The 23,037-nt window shown below is 37.5% G+C and overlaps 1 protein-coding gene across 2 annotated transcripts; it reads right to left on the bottom strand.

Moving 5' to 3' along the window:
• Nucleotides 1–494: 494 nt before the first annotated feature.
• On the bottom strand, nt 495–22,655 carry SLC25A46 (solute carrier family 25 member 46). 2 transcript variants are annotated; one of them, XM_060143377.1, is made up of 9 exons: nt 22,263–22,655; nt 19,678–19,720; nt 18,810–18,867; nt 16,156–16,233; nt 15,603–15,703; nt 7,526–7,582; nt 6,236–6,293; nt 3,169–3,225; nt 495–1,894 (listed from the first exon to the last, which is right to left on the bottom strand). In XM_060143377.1, the coding sequence occupies exons 1-9, from the start codon at nt 22,543–22,545 to the stop codon at nt 1,316–1,318; spliced, it is 1,314 nt and encodes a 437-aa protein (XP_059999360.1). In that variant the 5' UTR covers nt 22,546–22,655; the 3' UTR covers nt 495–1,315. The 2 variants fall into 2 exon arrangements, with proteins under 2 accessions (XP_059999360.1, XP_059999361.1); XM_060143378.1 differs by lacking the exon at nt 3,169–3,225.
• Nucleotides 22,656–23,037: the final 382 nt, after the last annotated feature.

Raw genomic sequence — 23,037 nt, 5'->3', positions numbered from 1 at the left:
TTAATCAAATGCATATCATTTTACTATATGAAGAGCCTCACCCACCAAATTCAATTTCGGGACAGAATTTTTTTATTAAACTGATGACCAACTTTTTTGCTTATTATTTGTTGAAATTTACTTCTTTTCATCACCCATAAAAAGCAAGGACAAACTTCCTTTAAGGTTTCTGTTTTTCATCAGTATTCATCCAAACAAGTTTCAATAAAAGGTGATAAGGATAAACCTGCATTTCCCTTTATGTATATCTAGTTTGGAGAATGAAACTATGAACAGAAACTAAAAGAAAATAAAAATTGAAGTCATCATTTAATGATGACTATATGGAAGGCAAGAGGCACAAATTCCCAGGTGAATTTTAATCGTGTCTCCTCTAAGTCAAGTCATTCAGAAACGAATGGCAAGTGATATTCACTTTAGTACACAATTTGTAAATGTGGAAGCAGGAATAGTTGTCATGATTATTTTATATTCTATCTCTGTTAAAAGTGGTTCTAAAAACAGTCTGATGATTCATAAGGCTAGATAAGCAAATCAAACTTTATAAACATATGACAAATTCTAAGTTGCTGGCACTGAAACGGTGGGTTTGCATATGGACAAGTAAGCTGTTTGCCTTAAATCTTTGGGGTACCTTGGCTTTTAATATTTTGTTCTGATATTCAAGCAGAAAATACATAACTGCATTTTATACAGTAAGCTGATCTAAGAGTGGGAAATTTGTAGGGATGAAGGCAATTCCAAGTTGTATGTATGCATATAAGTGGCTTTATAAAATAAATGTACAGCCATTAAAGTTATACAGGGACAGTGCAACTTAAAACCCTCAGCTCCTGTTTACAGATTGCCAGATCTAATCTTTCTTGTCCGGGTTACTGATAACATAACTTATTTGCTGAAAGGTAAACTATGACCTCCTGCTACTATACACTGTATTAAGAATGACATACCAATATCTAGAAGGTGAACTAAACATGTAATAAACATTAAAGTCATATGAAATTTTGTTTTCAGTTTGCTGACAAAATTTTGCTTCTTCCCGAGATCATTTTTAGTTCAGCATTAGTGCTACACTAGCTAGAATTTAATTCATATGAGTGTCTTTATTCAGTTTTCAAATTTGGAATACTTTGAATCCAAAATATATACCAATAACCTTTTTAAAAAGTGAAGAGTCAATATAATCAGCATGGACTTTTTCTACCAGTTTCACTTTCTAATCCATTTCCCACCAACGGTATTTCACTCTTATCCCTCATAATTTCATAACGAAGTATCCAGAGGATGTCTTTCAGACTAACCAGGAATCTAAATCTCAAACACTATTTTGAAGAAGAGTAGAGTAAATAATCTTGGTAATCTGTAAAACAGCTGCGTGCAGCGTGTACTGTATTACAACAGCACCAAACCCTTTATAAAAACCAAGCATTCCTTCTTCCTGCCTTATGGTATTGATACAGTCTCTCATTCCCTCATACTGTGTATTAATTGGAAGCACTTCATAGCCAAGGTCTGTATTGTCAATTATTGTGCGTGTTCCTTGAATGTGAAGGCGGTGCAAAACTGTTTCCAATGGGTAAAGTATAACATCAGAGCAAAGACTGGCAGCAAAGTTAGCAATAAGCTCTGGAAAATAAGCATCCAACATACTCTGCACCGGGCTAGTGCTCTCAGCTAGGTGGCTATTGTAAGTCTTTCTCTTTAGAATTAGCAGGACAATCTTCTGAATGACTGAGCTAATGATGTAATGAAGAACCCCATGCAGCACCGTAGGGAAGATCAAGGAAAGAAGCGGAAGTAGTCGTTTGCTGTGAGGCACTCCCAAGCCTATCACTCTTCCAATTCCTTCTTTAATACATTCCAAAATTCCAGTATTGTCTCGAATTATCTCACTCTGAAATGAAAATGATGAAATGAGTAAAAGTTAACATCTGCTTATTCTGCCACAAAGAAGGATTCTTTCTAGGTCCCTTTTGAACCCTAACTTTCTGACTAAAGAGGAAAAACATCAATGGTTTGCAAACTTCAAATGTTATCTAGGCATTAGATTCTTTTTTCAAATAAAATTTCACAAAACAGATAGCAGTGAAGCTGGGAGCTATTCTTATTGGGGGAGGGAAACGAGAAGAGATGTGGAGGGTGACACACCTGGTTTCCCCACCCTCAAGAACCTCCTTAGGACACATTTTGAAAAGCAACAAATATTGTACATGACATTGAAGAGGTAGCACAGTGCTTGGAGTTCTTAAGCATTGCTTTAAAACCCACCTCCATTATGTACTTACTGGTCATGTGACCATGGGCAACTTACTTAACTTCTCCTAAGAGTCAGTTTACTGTTCTATAAAAATGGAATTAGGCCTACCTACCTTTTATGCACAGAGTTGCTGGGAGCATTAAATGAAAAAAGGCCTGGTACCCAGAACACACTCAATAAACATGAGTCATTATCATCTGCATTGTCTCTGCTTTTTTACAATTATGGGGATATGTATAAGGAAGTTTGTGATACTGGTTACAGAGGCATGGACAGGCAGAAAAGGAACAACTAAGAGGCCAATTTGGCTGCAGCAACGACTGAAGAAGAGAACAGCAAAAAATGAAGTTAAAAAGGTAGTCAGGGGCCATACCATGCCACTGTGCAGACCTTGGCCTCCAGTCAGATGGGAAGTGACTAGGTGGTTTTAAGCATAAGATGGGTAAGATACAATTTATGTTATACTGGCTGTTGTGTAGAGGAGAATGAGAGCAGAGGCTGAGAAACCAGTTAAAGATATGATGGTGGATTGGACTAGCAGGTAGCAAAGGAAATAAAATGCTGCAACTGTGCTTTTATCCTAAAATTATAGCCAATAGGAATTACTGGTAGATTTGATTTGGGGTGTGAAAAAGAGAAGACAAGGATGACCTCAAAGCTGTTGGCCAGAGGAAGTGGAGGAATAGCAGTGCCTTTTACTGAGTTGGACAATATTCCTGGGGTAGCAATTTGGGGGAGAAGATCAAGAATTCAGAAATGTTAAGTCTAAGGTGTAAACTCCAAGTGGAGTTTATAACCTAGACTACAAGGAAAAGGTCCGAGCTGCACGTACAAATGTGAGAGTTTACAGTGAAGAGAACATATTTAAAACCATGAGACTAAAATGAGCTCACCTAACCTAATCCATTTACCTGCCTCTGGCCCCCTTCCCAGTCCAGTTTATTTTTAATACAGCAGCCAAACAGATCCTATTAAAGACACAAGTTAGATCATGTCACTCTTCGCTCAAACCTACCAAAGACTTTCCATCTCCCTCAAAGTAAAGCCAAATTATTACAGTGATCTTTAGTGTCCTGTGTGATCTCTCTCCCTCTTACCTCTCAGACCTCATCTCCTCTTGTTCTCCCTTCCTTAGTCAGCTTCAACTGTATTGGCCTTCATTTTGCTCCTCAAACATGTAAGATATAATCCTACCTCAGGGCCTTTGCACTTGCTTTCCCTCTGCTTAGAATGTTCTTCTCCCAAATATCCATGTAGTTCTTATGTTCAGACCTTTACTCAAATGACTTTTGCTTCTGAGAACTTTCCTGATCTTAAAAAAATAGTAACATCCCTTGCTACCCATTACACATCTTATTTCATTTCCTTGTTTTATTTTTTAGCACTTAGCACCATGAAGTATCCTTTTGTTTATCTTGTTTATGTCCATCTTCCCCACAGGAATGTAAGTGCCATGAGGGCAGAAAGTTTTTGTTTGCTATGTTATCCCCAGGGTCTATAACAGTGCCTGACATAGGTTAGCACTCAATAAATGAATTTAATTCATTTATTTAAAATTTTAAAATTTAAAATGAGCTTTTAAAAAAATTAGCAGTTAAGAAAGATTAGCTGAAAGGTGAAGTCAGTAAAAACCTTGATTTAATACATGCTGAGAAGTCTGAAATTGATCTTCGAGAATATGAGTCAACGTGGATCCTTAATCAGCAAAAGGATACAAGCACTGCAATTTAAGAACACTAATCTTGCATGAATATGTAGAATGGACTTTAAAATGCAGGAAACAGAACAAAGATTCTTAGTAAAGACAACAGATCACTAGGAAGTTCATATTGAAGAATGGTGGTGTTCTTTAGGAGATCTATATATACATGTGTATTTTTCAAGGGAAAGACTGTTCTCAAAGAGATCTGAGCTCCCCAGACAGGCAAAAAACCACTGAACATGGTAGGGAGAAAGAAGCTAATGTAACAAGAAGGAAAGAGAATGGTGGCCTATCGGTGGGGAGGAGCAGACAATCTCAGATACTCCCTAAAGTTAGAACTGAGAAGGCATGATGGCTGATTGGTTATGAAGGATGAAAGAAATATGAAAATCAAGAGTTTTGTAATTTTTAGATTCATATAAAGGTGAGAGTTAAAAGGATTCATGCAAGTAAATGAGTTCTCCAGGACAGTGAATATGGGACACAAAGCAGAGAGGGTCAAGGATTGTGCCTTGGAGCTACAGGAGAAGAGATGGTAAGAGGTTACTAAAAGAAAAGGAGGATGTTCAAGAGAGTAGAAATTGAAGGAAAAAAAAGAGAACTAGAAAATCAGACAAAAGGAGTCAAAGGAGGCGGTCAGCAGGTGGAACCTGGGGCAGAAAAAAACAGGGCATTTGGGTTAAAAAAACACAACAAAATGAACATATAGTGAGCTGGGCACTTTACATAAATAATTCACTTAATTTTTATAATTCAGTTAATAAAATACTATTCCCATTTTATGTATGAGAAAATTAAGATTTAAAAAAGGTTAGGACATCTGCTTAAAGTCACAGGTCTAATTTAAGTAGAGAAATGTGACTGTGATATGGGTCTGCATAAAGCTAAAACTTGTTTTTCCCCAATATATCACGCTGTTTCGTTTTTTTTTCCTTCAATAATTATCTTCCTGCTATTTTTTCCCCCTTATCTATAAAATGAGGCTATGTCATAAAGTGATAATTCTGTAAACTGCAGCCCCATACAAAGGTTATATCCTTTCACATTGCCAAATGCAAGGGGATAGGAGACAATATTTGGGTAGCAAGATGTTAACTTCAGTTAATAATTCTAAAAAATAAACACATAAAAAATCAACAATAGGTTCTGCCCCCAATCCACCCCCAACTGAATCTCTGCCCTGGGGTTTGAAGGCAAGCAGGTAAATGTGAAACACATAAAGGACTTCCTTCCTCAATTTGTGCCGTGCTCCACTGCACTGTGTAGTGAAGCGAGAAAGGTCTGTGATGGTTTTGGAGTTCCTTCACCATTTGGTCCAATCTGTATTGTAATAAGTCAATGTTTCTAAAGTTGTGCAGGAAGATGGGGTCATTACGAGTTTATGCATGAATAAAGTTTTTTCTGCCTTTAAAAGAAAAGAAAAGAAAAGAAAAACAACGATATGGCCAGAAAAGCAATTAAGTGGAAAAGAGTAATTAGAAAAGGAAAGGCTGATCCAGTGAGGTTTTATAGAGAGGAAACTCATAAGCGCTGATTATGACAAAGAAAAAAATATGCCAGAGGATCTGATGTTGAAGACAGAAGACAGGTGGTAGACAGTTAGTTGGATTTTGTGTACAGGGTAAAGTTAAGCTAGCCCTCTTACAGTTTTAAATGCAGGAACGGTATGTGAGAAAGTACATTAATTCAATGTACTTGAAGTGCCACCATGTGGTTAGAAATAGTGAAACAATTTAAAATGCTAGCAGGAGACTGCTTTCGCTTTGTAGTATATACTAAACACCATAGCATCAAATGTTCCTTAAAAGGCATATTTAAAAAGAATGCTGTTAGTAAACTACCTATGGGGACTACCTTCTCACTGTTAGGATGATTATCCATCATGTTTTATGTTCAGGTAATTAGTAATTTATTGTCTGATAAGCCATAACTATTTGAGTTATTAAAAAGGTGGAGAAAAAAACAAAAACAAAAAACAACCCTATAGATTTTTTTGTATTCATAGGCTGGTTTCTGAGATATCTGAATGAAGAGTACAGCAGTCTGTGTAAGGGATAAAAAGAATTAAAAGTGTGAAGTAAATTTGCAAAGGAAACAGACACACCAGCAGTGTGCCTAGTATATAATCTTTGATATATGTATGGTATCTGAGAAAAAATAATTTTTTTAGAAGGATACTGTCTTAAATTTTTCTGTTATACTATCAGACATACACAATATACTGAATATTCCAACAACATTTTTAATTTAAAAAAAGACAGGAAAAAATAGCTCACCTGTACTGTTTCGATTAGACTTGCTGAATAAAAAGGCATTGCCACTATATAAGTTAGGCTGTAGAAATTAAAACAAACTTATCAGTATACTGAAACAAGATGCTTACACTAAATTTTTTAATATCTACATTAATACATCAACATAATTTATACTCAAGCTTGAATAATATATTCAAGGTTTTTAACTATTAATACCTATAGCCTAAAGATACTTCGGAGACCTGTAACAGAAGATGCTTTACTCAACAATTAGAGATGAAAAATTAAGTATTAATAATAACACAGTGACAGCCTGTAAAGAAAATTATTTTAAACCAGTAAAATGTAGGCTTGTTTATGATTCACTGTTTGGACGTCTACCTGCACATAGCTAATGTAGCCTGTATATCTGATACCTAAAATTTAGGTTGAGGGATCCATTCCATTGCTTGCCTTTTTAGTGATATCTCAACAAGGCTACTGTTCTGCTATTGTCCTATCTATTATCATTATCCATTCCCAGATTTCCCACCCAGCAGAGCTAAGCCAGTCTTCCATGGTAAGTGAAGTCCCCTTTTATTATTAAAAAACAATATTGTACAGCTTTGCAAAGTTGCCTCCTATTGCCACTATTTAGACATAGTAATATTACAACTTTGCAAGCCTGCAAAATATAGTTATTTAAAATAATGTCAAGGTGGGACTTACCTAACCCTATGGGCCAGGTCCTGGCAAGTAGTGGTTTTCAAGGTGAATGGAACATCACTAAGTAAAAATGTGCTGGAATGTCCCACAGAGGGAGCCAGCAAGCTGGGGGGTTTCCAATTCCCAATCTTCAAAAAAAATTAAAAAGTGAAGAGTAAAATTCTAATCCATAAAAATGGTCAGTGTTGTAAAGTCACTAAGTGCCTTTAGGACTACGTTTTAATGACACTAAGGTTTTGTTTGAGTTTACTCATCACCATACAAATATAAATTTGTATGTCTGCTTACTAAGAGAATAATGATAATAATAATAAGAGTAATAATTTTCCTGGCAATTCAGGTTTAACAAGTTGAAGATCTCTGCTAACTTCCTAAGAATGCAAAGAAAAATTAGGTTGTGATTTTAGCCTTTCAAATTAGAAGGGTTATTTAAAAGACAACATATATTTCAGGATTTTATTCCTAAATTCTATGTTACTTTTCTGATTAAGTTCTAGTCCCACAAATATTTCATTGCTCTACTTTCCTTCACTTTGTTTATTTAATAAGCTTTTTTTCAGTTCTAACACTATAAAAATGGATATAAATGCTGCTTTTGATACTTACGATTTCAGTAGAAGGTGTTCTCCTATTTGTTTAGGATTCCATTTATGTGAAATCTCCCTAAAAAATAAATAAAGTAAAAGCCATGTTTTCTAAAACATCTTGAATTAGCTTAAGCTTTAAAAAAGTAATCAATTTTTAATTTTTTTTAATCTGTAGGAGAAATATATTCTCATGATGAACATTTTCCTTTCTGGGACCCGTCAAACAATTACAGTGGGTTGAAAAGAGAAAAAACATAGAAGGTCTTTCTGTATGTGCTGACAGAAGGGGATGACAGAGGAGGAAGAGTTATAACTGACTATAAAAATGAACATGAGACATTAGATAAGATGCAAAAATGATAGACTGAGGAAAACAATCGACGGGGAAGAGAAAGGTAAACAATAAAATAGGATAAAGGAATAAAAAAGCTTTAAAATGTATGTAAGAATGAGAATTAGAAAACAAAACAAAATTAAGTAACTGTAATTCAGAATGACACATACATTTGTATAGCCCCTAATTTTCAAAGTGCCTTTACTTATTGAGATGACATTACTTTTGTGACCTTTATTATATTCTATTATCTTTTTTAGCTCCTACTATATGCCAGGCATTGTGCAAAGCACTCTGCATAAATTACTTCTAACCCTCACAATGAACCTATAACCCCCAATTTCATAGATGAGGAAATCGGCTCAGAGATGGTTCAAAACTTACCCAAAGCCATGCAACTAGTTAGCGGTGCAACTTGGTCTAAACCATGGTCCGTATGACTTGAAGTCTATACTATCTGCCTGTACTGCCTCTCACCTCATTTGATACAAGAAGGAATCCTGTGAGATAAGCAGAGCAGGTACTGTCCTATTTCTTTTACTTATGAGAAAAATAAAGGTCAAAAAGATCACAGGTGGGCATATACCCTGAGAAAACCATAATTCAAAAAGAGTCATGTACCAAAATGTTCATTGCAGCTCTATTTACAATAGCCCGGAGATGGAAACAACCTAAGTGTCCATCATCGGATGAATGGATAAAGAAGATGTGGCACATATATACAATGGAATATTACTCAGCCATAAAAAGAAACGAAATTGAGCTATTTGTAATGAGGTGGATAGACCTAGAGTCTGTCATACAGAGTGAAGTAAGTCAGAAAGAGAAAGACAAATACTGTTTGCTTACACATATATATGGAATTTAAGAAAAAAAAATGTCATGAAGAACCTAGGGGTAAGATGGGAATAAAGACACAGACCTACTAGAGAATGGACTTGAGGATATGGCGAGGGGGAAGGGTAAGCTGTGACAAAGTGAGAGAGTGGGATGGACATATATACACTACCAAACGTAAAATAGATAGCTAGTGGGAAGCAGCCGCATAGCACAGGGAGATCAGCTCGGTGCTTTGTGACCACCTAGAGGGGTGGGATAGGGAGGGTGGGAGGGAGGGAGATGCAAGAGGGAAGAGATATGGGAACATATGTATATGTATAACTGATTCACTTTGTTATAAAGCAGAAACTAACACACCATTGTAAAGCAATTATACTCTAATAAAGATGTAAAAAAAAAAAGATCACAGGGATATGTTCAAAGGAGAGAGGCAGAATGCCAGGTCTGGAACCAAGGTCTAGGACTGCGTGCTTCCTACTATTTAGGTTACCTTTGGAAACCAGAAAAGAGAGAAGAAAAAGAAGAGAGGCAAGCTGAATGAAGAACAAAAAGGGAGAAAGTTATATCAAGAGAAAAGTCAAAAAGGAGAAAAGAACATGGAGAATAAAAGGGAAAGTAAAAAGGAGGCGGTGTGGGGCGGGGGGGGGGGGGAATGAAAAGGCAGACAGAGGGGATGGAAGGGATGCGAGGGGAGGGAGGAAGGCAGAGTAACAGAGAAAAGGAAAATGTAAAGTAAAGGGGAGACTGGCTGCCACCTGCTCCCCTGATGACATTGGCACCCATGTACCACGGCCACAGCAGGAACCTGAGAAAAACATTTTCTATTTGAAATGAGTAAGTATGACAATCATAAGGAGACAAAGGAATATATTTTATACTAAAAAGGTAAAGGAAATTAATCACTGATAATGTAAGTGCTCTAAAAACAAACTCAGTACACTTATGGCATGGGTGGTATGTGAACTTTTCTACATTTTTCTAGGAGACTGAAAGGTCTGCAGAGAAACTTTTAGACAACAGAACAACCATCTCTGATTCATCACATTCTGATTAAATTAATACCAGAATACTATATGAGGCCTGAACAACTATCGAAAAATGCAGCTGGAATGACATTTAATGATTAAGACGAAAATTGTAAAAAAAGATTAGGCTACTTAACTTACTGACAGTGACTTTATGATTATAAAACAAAATATGCTAAAAGTTTTGGAAAATTTCTGGGCACTGCTATTACTCTTATTATGGCCTCAGAAAGGGTTATCACAGGTTATTATGACATTAAGTTTGTGCACTCCATTAACATTATGGATAGATGGGTCTGTGACCTGCATTTCTGTAAGGACTGGGCCACCTTTCCTTTGAATACTAATTACTGCGGCCGGTTCGTAAGATTATTAGGATTAAGGTAAAAAGAGTGAAAAAAGAAATTTAGAATCAAGTATAAAAAAAACCCCGAGACGCTCTTCCTGGTATCTGCTTTCTACTCCTTTATAAAATGTGTAAAACTTATTGCCACAGCTCTATAAATTTAAATTAGCATATTTAAATGCTTCAGGAAAAAGGGTAGTGTACAAATCTACTTGTGATTAAACCTTTTTATATTTCATCATCAAATACCAAAATATATAAGTATATTTAACTCGCTATTTTCACAAGCAAAAACTGCCCTTCAAATGAGCAACAAAATTAAGTGAAGTGACTTACTTTTTATCAGTTTTTCATTTGACACACTAACACACATACTCCCATGCATAATCAATACACAAATGCAATAGAATTTTTAAATAACGCTCTATTTATACAGTCTACTTTCCATTGCCTCTTATTTTCCCGTGCTCAAACTGCGCTCTTAAAAAAAAAATCTTCCCTCAATGTAACCCAAGCCCCTCATCTTCCAGCTCCTTCTCTTCATCTCTCCTCTTCACAGAGGACTGTCTAAACTTGCTATTTCCATGTCCTAGCTTCCCACTCACCCTGAACCCATTCCAAATTGGCTTCTACCCTATTATTCTAAGAAAACAACTCTTGCCAAGGTCCCCATGACCTCCACATCACTAAATCAAATAGGCATTTTAAGGTTGTGCCTTATTTGACCTTTCAGCAGCCAACATGCACTTGTGTTCTTCCCTCCTTCTGGAAGCACTCCCTGCCCCTGTATTCCACTATCCCATACTCTTCTGGTTTTTCTCCTCTCTTCTGGTCTCTACTTTTGACTCCTTTGCAGGGGCATTTTTCTGAACTCAGCAACCTATTCTGGAGTTCCTAAAGGCTCAAGCCCTGTTCTTTTCTTACTATATAAGTTACATTCCTTCCCCAGGCAATCTTACCCAAGATGATGCTTCAGAACCTCCCAAATCTATTATCTTCAGTTTAGACTTCTCTCTGTGTCAAAATGAACTTGTCCAAAATCAGACTTATAACTTTTCTTTCTTACTCTTAGACTCTTTTACTGTTCCCTAATTGAGAACTTAATCAGAAAGGAAATCTATTGAATTGGAGAAAGAGTTCATTGTATTTAAAATGGAATGTGTTTCAGGTCAGTGAATTCAGAGGAGTCATTAGGAGAAACAGACAACATGAGGAGAAAACAGTAAAACAGTACTGGTACAACTACAAATGTGAGATGAGTCAAACTAAGCTGGAGTTCAACTAAATGGATTCTGTGAGAGACTGAACTATACAGGTAGCCTTGGTTAGAGGTGCTCCCTATGTTAATGATTTGAGAAATGCCACGTGAAAGGAAAGGGTACTTCAGGGTAGAGCAACACAAAGTCTAACTCACTCCACCTGGGGGAAGGTTTGGGGAAGAATTTAGGAGGGATCTGAACAGTAGATAAAGAAAGAGATCACAGATGATGATCCTGGGCTTTATACATTTTTTTAAAAAAGTAATAAATACTGAGAAACTATAATGTGATCAGATCACAAATTCAGATGTGATCATAATCAGTATAAAAAAATATTGGTGAATCCAGACTGTCTCACCTGTTGTACCTAGTGATCACCGTGAACCTCAGTCTCAGAGACCCTAGAGCTCATCCTCCTCAAGTGGTAACTTCTGTGAAATGCTTTGGGTTTCTGCTTTAATACTGTGTCTGCTATGACTTTGTTTTCCCCCAAGAAAAGTCAACCTTGCCCAAATAAGTTAGAATTAAAAAAAAAAATGTTTACACTGTATGTCTGAGAATGGCTTTATTTGACATCTAGTTACACAAGCCAAAATCCTAGAAGTCATCCTCGACACCCTGTCTATCATCAACCAACTTTAATCCATCATCAAGTTCCATCAATTTTACCTAAATATATCTCAAAATCATCTATTTACATCCATCTCAAAAGATACCATCCTAGTCCTAGTTACCATATTTCTCACCTAGATGGTGATAGCTTATGAACATGTATCCTTTTCTCTACTTTGGTCCTCCTGCAATCTTTTCATCTCCACTTACAATGACCCTTTAGAAACATAAATCTGATCATGTCATTGACTCCTGCTTAAAACTCCTCAATATTCTTAAAGTGGCCTACAAGGCCAAGCGCAGATTGGCTCTTGCTCTCCATCCTGCTCTCTGAGCTCAAACCCTATAAGCCTTCCCTCAATTACAGGAATTCTCCACATTCCCCCTGCCGCACTGCCTCTGCACCAACTGGTCTGTGTCTCCTGAGTGCCATTCGGATCTCAGCTTAAGTGTCATTTTATTAGGGACACTGTTCCTAACACTCTAATACTGTCACAGAACCATATTCTTTTCTTTTAGAGAAAAAGCCTCAGTTTGTAATTATTCATTCATTAGTGGGATTATTTTACTTAACATATGTCCCTTACACTAGATCCCAAGTTTCATGGTCACAGGTACCTTTTGTTTCTTCTCACTATATACCTGATTTCTAGCACAGAACCTAGCACATAGTAGGGACCCAGGAAGTATGAGCTAAATAAATAAATGAAGTAATGAGTGAGATTTACCACAAAAATTTAACCCAAGTAGAATACCACAAAGACAACCTTTTCTGTCTTCTTTAATAAGATTCAAAATGACCAACAGACAATACATACCCACACAACTGATGTGTCTGTGTGTCTACAGAGTAAGAAAGTTAGATAATAAAATTTAACAAAATTTTGTGCCTTCTCATTCTCATTTCTCTTTTCCCTTCCCTTCAACCTGAAGTTAAAGTTACTACTTCATCTCTGCTTTAGAGAAATGGTGTTACTTGCCTAAGGTCCCAGAACTAAAAAGTGGAGTAGTCAGGACCAACAGTGTTCTGACTGCAAATACAGAATTCTTTACTCTTTGCGGTACAGAAATTACTGAATTTTGTTAAATTTTTATAAAATTTTGTGTTTGTGGGAGAACTTCAAGAACATTTGATGACAAGTACTAAGTTTTGATCTTATCCTGTGATATGAAAAACAATGGGGTGAATGAAGTTAGCCAAGGGCAGAAATTCAGATTTTTTTTAAGTATGAGAGGAGAAACTTAGCTGACAAAACATTTTTTGTTTTCTCTGTAACACTCAGCAAAGCTGTGTTAAAGGAACTTCAAAGCTATATGGTCCTTTGAAAGCAATCACACTGGCAAAAAGCCTGATATCAGTCTCTTCTGCCTTTACTTCCTTCCCTACAAAGACTGATTCTCAGATTGAGATGCTAGTGGCTGCACCTTCAACTACCTCACTTCCTTGTCAATCCAAAAAATTCACCCTGCCAGGGGCCAATTTTGGAATAATAAACCACTCAGTCTTTAACTCCATCCCTGGGATTTACTGTTGATACAGAAAATCCCAGAGTCCTGCCACATAGCACCTAAACAAATTTATGATCTCCAACATTATCTCTTAACATTATTTTCATGTATTCCTTGTAAGATCCCCTTCCTGTTACTCCTAGCTGTGACTGTCTCAAATGTCTATCATTGTTCTTATGCTCTATCTAAACCACCCCAGTATGGTTTCACCTGTATCCTGTTTCAGAGAGAAAATATACCCAGAATCAAACATTCCAATTTCTCTACCCTCTCCCTCCAAAAGAATCTACAATTCTGATTCTCCTCTCTTGGCTTGCAGGCCACCACTGTCATACAGCTTACTGCTCTTGTTAATTTTTTTTGTGAACATCTCTTACTACTCCCCTCTATTACCTCTCCTACCACACACACACACACACACACACACACACACGTGCACTCACACACCGCCCAGGATTCTGTCCTTGGTCCACTCTCTGTCATCTAGTCTGCACGTCCTCCTTAGGGAAATTCATCCAAAGCTTCAACTGCCACTTTAGTGCCACAACATTCAAAGCTATGCCTCCAGCTTTAAATTGTCTCTGAGACTGATCCACAGTTCCAACCACTACTAGGCATGTCCCCCTAGATGTCTTGCATGAATCTCAAACTTTATTTATTTATCCAAAAATATTTATTTATTTATTTATTTGGCTTCATCAGGTCTTATTTGGCAGCATGCGGGATCTTTGTTGCAGCATGCGGGCATCTCTCGTTGTGGCGTGCGGGCTTCTTTCTAACTGTAATGCTCAGGCTCTAGTGCACGCGGGCTCAGTAGTTACAGCATGCGGGCTCAGTTGCCCCGCGGCATGTGGGATCTTAGTTCCCTGACCAGGGATCGAACCCGCATCCTCTGCATTGGAAGGCAGATTCTTAACCACTGGACCACCAGGGAAGTCCCTCAAACTTCATTTATTGACAGTTACATTCCTTATCTTCTTTCTGACTCCAACTTACTCTTCTTTATAAATTCTCCAACTCAATTCCAATCTAGAAATCTGTCACTGCTGCTAATTCACTCTCCCATAATCCCATTCCCCATCTATCACCAATTATCTATTATACTTTAGAAATGTTTATCCAGCTCCTCCCTTCTGTTCTACTCCATAGTTCAGACCCTTCTCCGTCTGGCGTAGATTACTGGAACAGTTCTCCGTAAGTCTCTGTCTACAACACTCCATGTTTTAAAAAAACACTGCCACTTGAGAAATCCCATATATTAAACAAAAAGAAACAATCCCCCCCCTTAGATTCCCAACTCCATAGACAATAAAGCCTAAGTCACTTACAAAGGCAGAACCATGCTTTAGTCTAGCACCTCAGCCTCTTTTCACGTTATTCTACTCCACACATGCCCAATATTCTAAGCACAAGACACTTCTTATCACCTGGACCTTCCAACTTCCATAAAATTGGGCATGCTGTGACCTCTACTTGCTCTCCTTCTCTGCCAAGGTATTTCCTACTCATAATTCCAGATCTAGCTCAGATTTCAGGCTGTTAAAAAAATCTCTGCCGGGCTTCCCTGGTGGCGCAGTGGTTGAGAGTCCGCCTGCCAATGCAGGGGACACAGGTTCGTGCCCCGGTCCGGGAAGATCCCACATGCCGCAGAGCAGCTAGGCCTGTGAGCCATGGCCGCTGAGCCTGCGCGTCCGGAGCCTGTGCTCCGCAACGGGAGAGGCCACAACAGTGAGAGGCCGCGTACCGCCAAAAAAAAAAAAAAAAAAAAAAAAAAATCTCTGCCAATAAATCCACGCAAAGTGTCCACTGCACTCTGAAAGGCGTTTGTTTAATTACGGCACTAATCACGATGTAGTAAAATTTGCTTACATGTGTCTCCTTCACCAAGCTAGCCACTTAAATAACAGGAATTGCTCACATACTCAGGTTTGTTCCTTAGTTGATAATTGTTGATATATAGCAGTAGGAGCTGAAAGACCTCAATAGATATTAGACCAGGAAGCATTTTCTTTATCACATACTAATTCCATAAGATATAATTAATTATTTATTCTCAGTTTCTTCTCTTAGCTACTTCAGGCAAGTTTTCAAATTCAAGGTATTTTTAGCAACTATCATATTTTGTCATATATTTAATATGAAGTTAATCTGAGAAAATGCCAAAAAGGTACCTTGGTAAAGGTGTGAATTCACTGATTATTCCCTCTGCTCCAAGTGTGACTCCCTGAACAATAAATGTACTTCCCATTCCTTTCCAAAGAGCCCTTGGTCCCTAAAATGAACAAAATTTATGGTTATTTCTGTTAATGCCTAAAAAAGAAACCAAAAAAAGGTCTTAATAAAACTTGATATTGAATGTTTACTGATATTTTCCAGTAAGGCATTATTCAAAAGGACATTTTAGTAAAGAACTACAACTGAAGTAAGTCCTATCATTATTTTAACATTTGTTGGGTGGCCTACATTTAGGTGAAGATAAACACTCCAATTAATTATCTCTAATATGGATTAAATACCCCTAATATTTAATTAATTTTGGCAAAGGTGTGAATTTACTGATTATTCAGTGATATCAAGAAGATGTCATTATCACGTTAAGTTAGTTTTAGTATAAGAGTTACAATATCTTTAATAACTAAAAGGAATTATTGTTGCTTTAATTATTACTAAGGCAAAATGGCACATTACAAATAACTTTAATAGAACGTACAGACTAATTCTCACCTGAGTTTTGTTGAAGCTGTACATAATATTGATGACTGTAAATGGAGTGAGATGATAAAGCCGAGCATGGTAATTAACCTGTAAAAAAAGATATTTCATGGTTATTTTCTGTTATTGTCTTGTTAAGAAATAAAAAGTCATGAAAGATACAGTGAGTCATAGCATAAATGAAAGTTCAATTCTAAAGTCAGCATAAATTACACATAAGCAAAATTACTCTTGAAAGTGCTTTAAATAACTTAAAAGTACAGTACATGAGGTTGTACAAATACAGCCCTGAAGACCAATGTGTGATATACTAGTAATGTAGAATATATAATAAAGAGGGCCTTGGTGTTTCATATTTATGTTTCCTTAAACACCAGAATTACATTCAGTGTGGCAAAATGCTCATGCCATTAACACACAGGAACCACGAAGAACTCAGGGAACAGCAGATTCCTGTCTACCAATGGCAAGCAATAACAAGCTACAAACAATTGGTAAATTATGAAATCAGTATACGGGGTCAGAATTAATACTTATTAAGTGAAATAATAAAAAAGAAAGTATCAGAATGCATCATACATTCTGAAGGTATTATTTGCTAAAACATTTTAAAAAGTTACTCATATAGAAGTATACACTGGATCACAATGTGATATTGTCACAATGTAAAATATATGCCTGAAATTCACTGTTCTAGTGTATGTAACACTGTTAGGGCTATTTAAATAGCTATTTCTCTCTATATGCTTACTTTTTGGTGCTAAGCATAAACAGCTTAATTTTTAACTATTTCTATCTTGTCTAACTCAATTTTCAAAGAAGATAAGTTATATTATAGGAGATTTTGCCAGTGTGGTCCACTAGCCCTCAAGGGCCTCATTACCCTTTCAGGGGATTGACAAGTTCAAAATTATTTTCTTGATACTAAGGCATCATCTGCCTTTTTTACTGTGTTGACATTTTCAGTAATACTGCAAAAGCAATGGTGGGTAAAATTACTCACTTCGTAGCATGCACGAAGGCAGTGGCACCAAACTATATTTTTGTACTTATTGTATTCTTTATCCGACTCACTTATAAAGAGGCAAAAGCCACTTTCCCCAAAGAATGCCCTTGGTGAAGCAGTAAGACACATTTATTTTATAAAATGCTGACTCCTGAGTACACATCATCTTTCTCATTAATATTTTGTGTGTTGCATAACGAAGATGGCTGTCATAAGGAAAAGAACTTGTCCGATGGAGTTGTGAGCCTGAACTAACCACTTTTTTCATGGATCACCATTTTTTTCTGGAAGAACTAACAGAATATAGTTATTCACATTTGGGATAACATGTTTTTAAAACTGAACAAAGTGGGCTTGTTGATTAAACAACAACAACAACAACAGTATTTGTTGCCAATGATAAATTTGAGCTTACAAGCAAAAATTATAATTCTGGAAAACCTATATCCACTATCAAGATCGTATGAAAACTGAAACGCTTTTCTGGTGAGACTGGTAGTGATTTTAATGACGGTGGTCTTTTGACACTGTAAAATCAAATGTCATAACATTTAGATGATCTATATGATTCAGTAAATTAGTATTTTTCAATTAATCAATGCATGATGTAACAGAAGCATGCACATATAAAAAAACTATTCAAGGGCTTCCCTGGTGGCACAGTGGTTGAGAGTCCCAGGTTAATCTCTTTGTCAATGGGATCTTCAGATAAATAGACTAGTTACACTTACTAGGAGGAAGAGACTTTATCTAGAGTGCTCTTAGGACAGCCCTGGCTAAAGGATTACTATAAATAAACCTGAGGGCTTCCCTGGTGGCGCAGTGGTTGAGAGTCCGCCTGCCGATGCAGGGGTCACGGGTTTGTGCCCCAGTCCGGGAAGATCCCACATGCCGTGGAGCGGCTAGGCCCGTGAGCCATGGCCACTGAGCCTGTGTGTCCGGAGCCTGTGCTCCGCAATGGGAGAGGCCACAACAGTGAGAGGCCCGCGTACCACACACACAAAAAATCTATTCAACATGAAGTACAAATCAATAGCTTTTAATGTAACAGGGTATAAAAAGTTGATTGACGTGGTTTCAGATTTCACATTGCAAATAACTTCTAAAAAGTTACCACTTATTGAGTTTTGGTGTAGTATCAAAGAAGAATATCTGCCATTACCTCTTGTTTCTTTCAAAAACAAAGTGTTGCAACAAATTCACTATAGAAGCAGATGTGAAAATCTGGCTGCCTTCTATTATGCCAGACATTAAAGGTATTTTCAAAAAAGTAATAGTGATTTTTCATAAAAAGGCTATTTATGTCAGTATCTAATGATACTAATGATCTAATGATCAGTATCTAATGATATTAATATTTTAATTAATTAAACATATATATATATATATACACACACACGTATGCATAAATTTTTCCAGTTTGGGGTTCTGAAATGGCAAATATTGATAGATATAATCAATATAAACAATTGTTCTTTGGAGACCTCAATAACATTTAAGACTTAAGAGCTTTCAAAGACCAAAAAGTTTGAGAACTGATATAGATTTTGGTGAATGTCACATGGGATAATGGTTACATGGTCTCAATCATTTATCTGAGGTCTGTACTTCAAATCAGGGTTAGAATTACTGTTTAGAAAATCATAGAAAGTACATTTACCTGACATTGGCGGCGTAGAACAATGCAGGGATGGGCCAGTACATTTTCTGTAAAAAGACTATAAAATAATAATTTATAACATTTAATTTACAACACATATAAATCTGAATTTATTCTTGAAGAATCATGCATTATTTACATTATGCATTTTTCTTAAAATTAAAAAAAAAGTTTTCAAATGTCTAGACATGTTTGCAAATCATTGTACCAATAACAAGATTCAATATGAAAAAAACTAAAGCCAGATTCGCAAACTGGTAAGCAAAAGCAACAACATATATAATATTAATATATACAGTATAAAGATGAAACTACATCTTGTATGCCTGATATGGAAAACTTCTTTCCTAGACAATTTAAATGCCCCTTTCCATTTCTTTCAGAGGATGTCCTATGAACAAAGTTCCTATCAGAAGGGCCATCTGCCCTATAAATTCTGTAAATTTTGGTTTTGATGAACTTTGCACTTAAGTTATATGGATTTTAACGATCATGTAAGTAAAACCTAGATGCCATGTTGCTAAATATCTTGTTATAATTCTAATGTTCAGCAAAAAGGTTCAATGCACAATTACTTTTTTTTGGGAGACAAGATTAGATTTTATTTTATTCTTTGGATAGATACATGAAACTTCTTACAATATTCCTTACAAAATTATTTTGTGTTTATAAAATTGAATGACTATTCTCTATCCTTACTGGGAAAAAAAATCAAGTTATCGATTTTAAATAATAAATTTTTTCTGCAAAATATTTTTCAATATTTTAACTACTGCTCTAAAGAAAGCAATACTAATTACCTAACATTATAAATTAAAGAAAGAACTTTAAATAAAAACTTGAATTAAAAATCTTTAGACAAAATTACCTTGCAAGTCCAATACCAAATCCAGCAAATCTATTCAGCTGTTCTAAAACAGAAGGAATAAGATTACTCATAACCATTATTTAGGTTTACTGTGAAAACAACAAAAAGTATTTTCTTTTTAACATGATATTCATTTAAACTCCATGTACCAAAATCAAATTCTGATAGGGGCCAGAGAGGCCATCTGAGGAAGTGAAGAGCTCTGTGGAGGCTTGTGGCAAGTTGCAAGGTGTAGACCTTCTGAAGGCCCAACTGCTTTTCAGCTCCAATCCATTGTTGCCACATGGGACTCTGAGTCCAAGGTTTCAAAGCTGTGATTTTTCTAAAGAGATATTCTCATTTTTATATAGCATCTTCCAATCTTAAAATACTAGCAACTATTTTAAAAAGCGTTAAAATGTTGTGTGGACCAAATCAAACATGTTTGCAGGTAGAATCTAAGGGCTACCAGTTTTCAACTTCTGACTACAAATAATTTAAAATTTTTTCTAGAGAAGACTCTGACTGATACTTTCACCAACTTTACCTCCCATGTTGTAAAATTCGTCCTTCACTGTTACTGATGGAGAGCATCTATGTTAAGCCACTAGTTGCAAGCAAAAATACCCATGAAAATTATTAAATTGAAAGAGCACTTAGGGTAACTGAAATGGGTAAATAAGGCTCTCTTCTCTACTTCCCCAAGTTTTAAATACTTTGATAGCAGCTGCTTAATTAGGTCTCGGTGATAGACTACTGCGTCCATATGCACTACAGCTGATGGCATATCTATAGTCTTATTAGAAGAGTTTACAGCTGGAAAATTCCTATGCATATGTCAAAACAGAAAATAAAACCTTTTTCTACTTAATTGGAAAACTTAAAATCATAATGGTGAAATATCACAACCCCAAGAGACCAGACATTAAATTTCAGCTATAATACAATATTCACAAGGGATAATTGTGAATATCTCTCTTCTCCAATCCCTCCCTCTCTTCTCCAATCCCTCCCTCTCATCTCTGCTCTTTTGAATGAAGTAATGCCCTCACTATTCCCTGACAGACAGAACAAGGTCACGTAAACAGTCTCTGGGGAAACCACTTGGTTCACTATTGCCTTGAAAAACATGCAAGGTAGAGAGAAGCTTCTTTTGCCCAATTAAGATACTTTCCTTCTTTCAGCTTTTCCCTTTTTGTGTGTGTACAGGTCATCTGCTAATATTAACAGAAAATACCACTGACATTTTCTGGAAGGTGTTAGGAAGGTTTGCTATTGTTAACTGTGTAAGTCTCTCAGGCTTCTATCCTCTTTGCAGTTATTCACCAGCCTCTAAACTGCTGCAAAAAACCCCCACAAAACCCTGGTTATTAAGAGCTCCTCCTCATTGTAACCATCAAAGCATACATTATGAAAAGATAAAAACATCAGCTTTACTGCCTAAAGGTAACTGTGTAGCAATCGTACATGCATTTTCAATCATTTATAACTTTCCAGCACTCCTTCTGGGACCTGTAGGAAAAAAAAACTAGACAGAGTGAAAAAACTAACTGTATGACACTGAGTAAGTCACTGATCCTCCTCCATCTGTCCTCACTGGATGACATTTGAAGTCTATTCCTCCCAGTAACCCAAATCAAATAAATATTACTGTATTTCCAAGTCGAAATCAAAGAAATGAGAATACAATTTATGTCTGGAATATACATAATATTTAAGGATGTAATCTATTATTTAAAAAATTTCAGGAGAATGGGAAGATGCAGGCATTATTTCCATTTTACGAATACAGCAGATGTTGACAATATCTAGATCATACAGTGTTGAAATTAAAACAAGTTTTCTGACATGCTACAGAGAATAATTATGTCTTGATTCCAAAGACTTATCTTGAAAATCTCTTAGTGATTTTGACTTTTCAGTGGAGTTAAGTCAGAGAAAGAAAGCAGGAGGTGCGAAAATACAGGGGTAGTTTGGGGATCTAGAACAGATACAATTACTATGAGTAAGAAAGATACACTTTTAGCCTACTCTGTGCTCCATACTGTACTAGGCATTACTCACACCTCATTGTTTTGACACTTATAAAACCCTGAGTTATTCTTCTACACACCTTAAAGATGAGAACACTAAGAAATCACAGAGGTTAAGAAAGTCTCTCAGCTTTTAAGAGTGGTAGAGGCAGATTTGAGCCCAAGACTGCCTTTGCTGGAAATACTTCTCTTTCCTTCCACATTTCAAGGAAATATAGCTGTTGGTCAATTAGGTATTTTTCACATGATTCCCAATAAACAGTAAACCATTTCCGTCTTTCTTGATTCAGGTCATGGAATGTAATATGCCAAAACCCTCCGAAATCCTACCATGCAGACCACAGCTAAGTCAGTCGTCTTCTTTTGGAGGTGATCCCGGAGAAAACATTGGTGTAAAGAAGCGGGAGGAGGCCCGCTTCAGGGGCAGAGGACTAAAGGAGGGCAGAGGGTGTGGCGCGCGATAGGTCGGGAGGCCCGGGAGGCGGGACCCTCCGCGCGGCTTCCGGGGTATGCAGGACCCGGTCTGCGGCTCCCCACTCCACCCGCCCCTACCGTGCGCCCCAGGTCCCTTACCGCTGCTCTGCCCGGGCACGCTGCCGCCGCCGCCGCGGGGAAAGGGTTCCTCTGCTGGACCCTCGAGCGGGGTGGAGGGAGGGGGCACACCGTAGGGCGGGCTCTTCTCGCCCCAGTGCAGGTTGCGGCTACCCGGGATGTCTGGGGGAGTTGTCACCCAGTGGCTCAGGTCCGACGCGGAGCTGAAGGACCTTGCAGGGAAAGCGCCGCCAAAGCCCTGCTCATCCCGGGCACCACTCCGATAGCCCAAGCCATCGAATCCGTCCGGGCGCCGGGGATGCATCGCAGACGGGGCAGGATGAGAAGAGCCCACCCGGAGGCCACCACCCCTGGGGCCACGGCGACCTCGGGCCACACAGCTTTTCCTCCTCGGGAGTCTCCGCGTCTGGGGAAATTCTGACAACCGGAAGTCACGTTACAAATCCGGACGTTCAGGGAGCACGTGATCGCAGTCTCTTCCGGCGGCCATTAGAGACACGGTTGCTAAGGTGACGCGGCAGTAACTCTTAAAACTGCGGCCCTTAGTAGGGAGTGGGAAAATGACTGTCGGGTTAATGAAACACAGTACCGAGAGATGCTGTGAGGGAATTGGGGCGAGAGGTGCGGCCTGGATGAGAGGAAGTCGAATAAAGATGTTTCCTAGAGGGAGTTGACGCGTGGGTGGAGCTGACGCCAGAAATCTGATCTCAGGCAGAAATGCCCCGCCCCACACAAAGGCCCCAGGTCTAGCTCTTTCATTTCTTCGCTGGGCTGGTGTCCCGCCTGCCACGAAGGA

This window comes from Lagenorhynchus albirostris, chromosome 3 (assembly GCF_949774975.1).
Source record: "Lagenorhynchus albirostris chromosome 3, mLagAlb1.1, whole genome shotgun sequence".
Taxonomy (NCBI): Eukaryota; Metazoa; Chordata; class Mammalia; order Artiodactyla; family Delphinidae; genus Lagenorhynchus; species Lagenorhynchus albirostris.
Note: the sequence above shows the minus strand (reverse complement) of the source record. Positions and strands in the feature narration are given on the sequence as shown.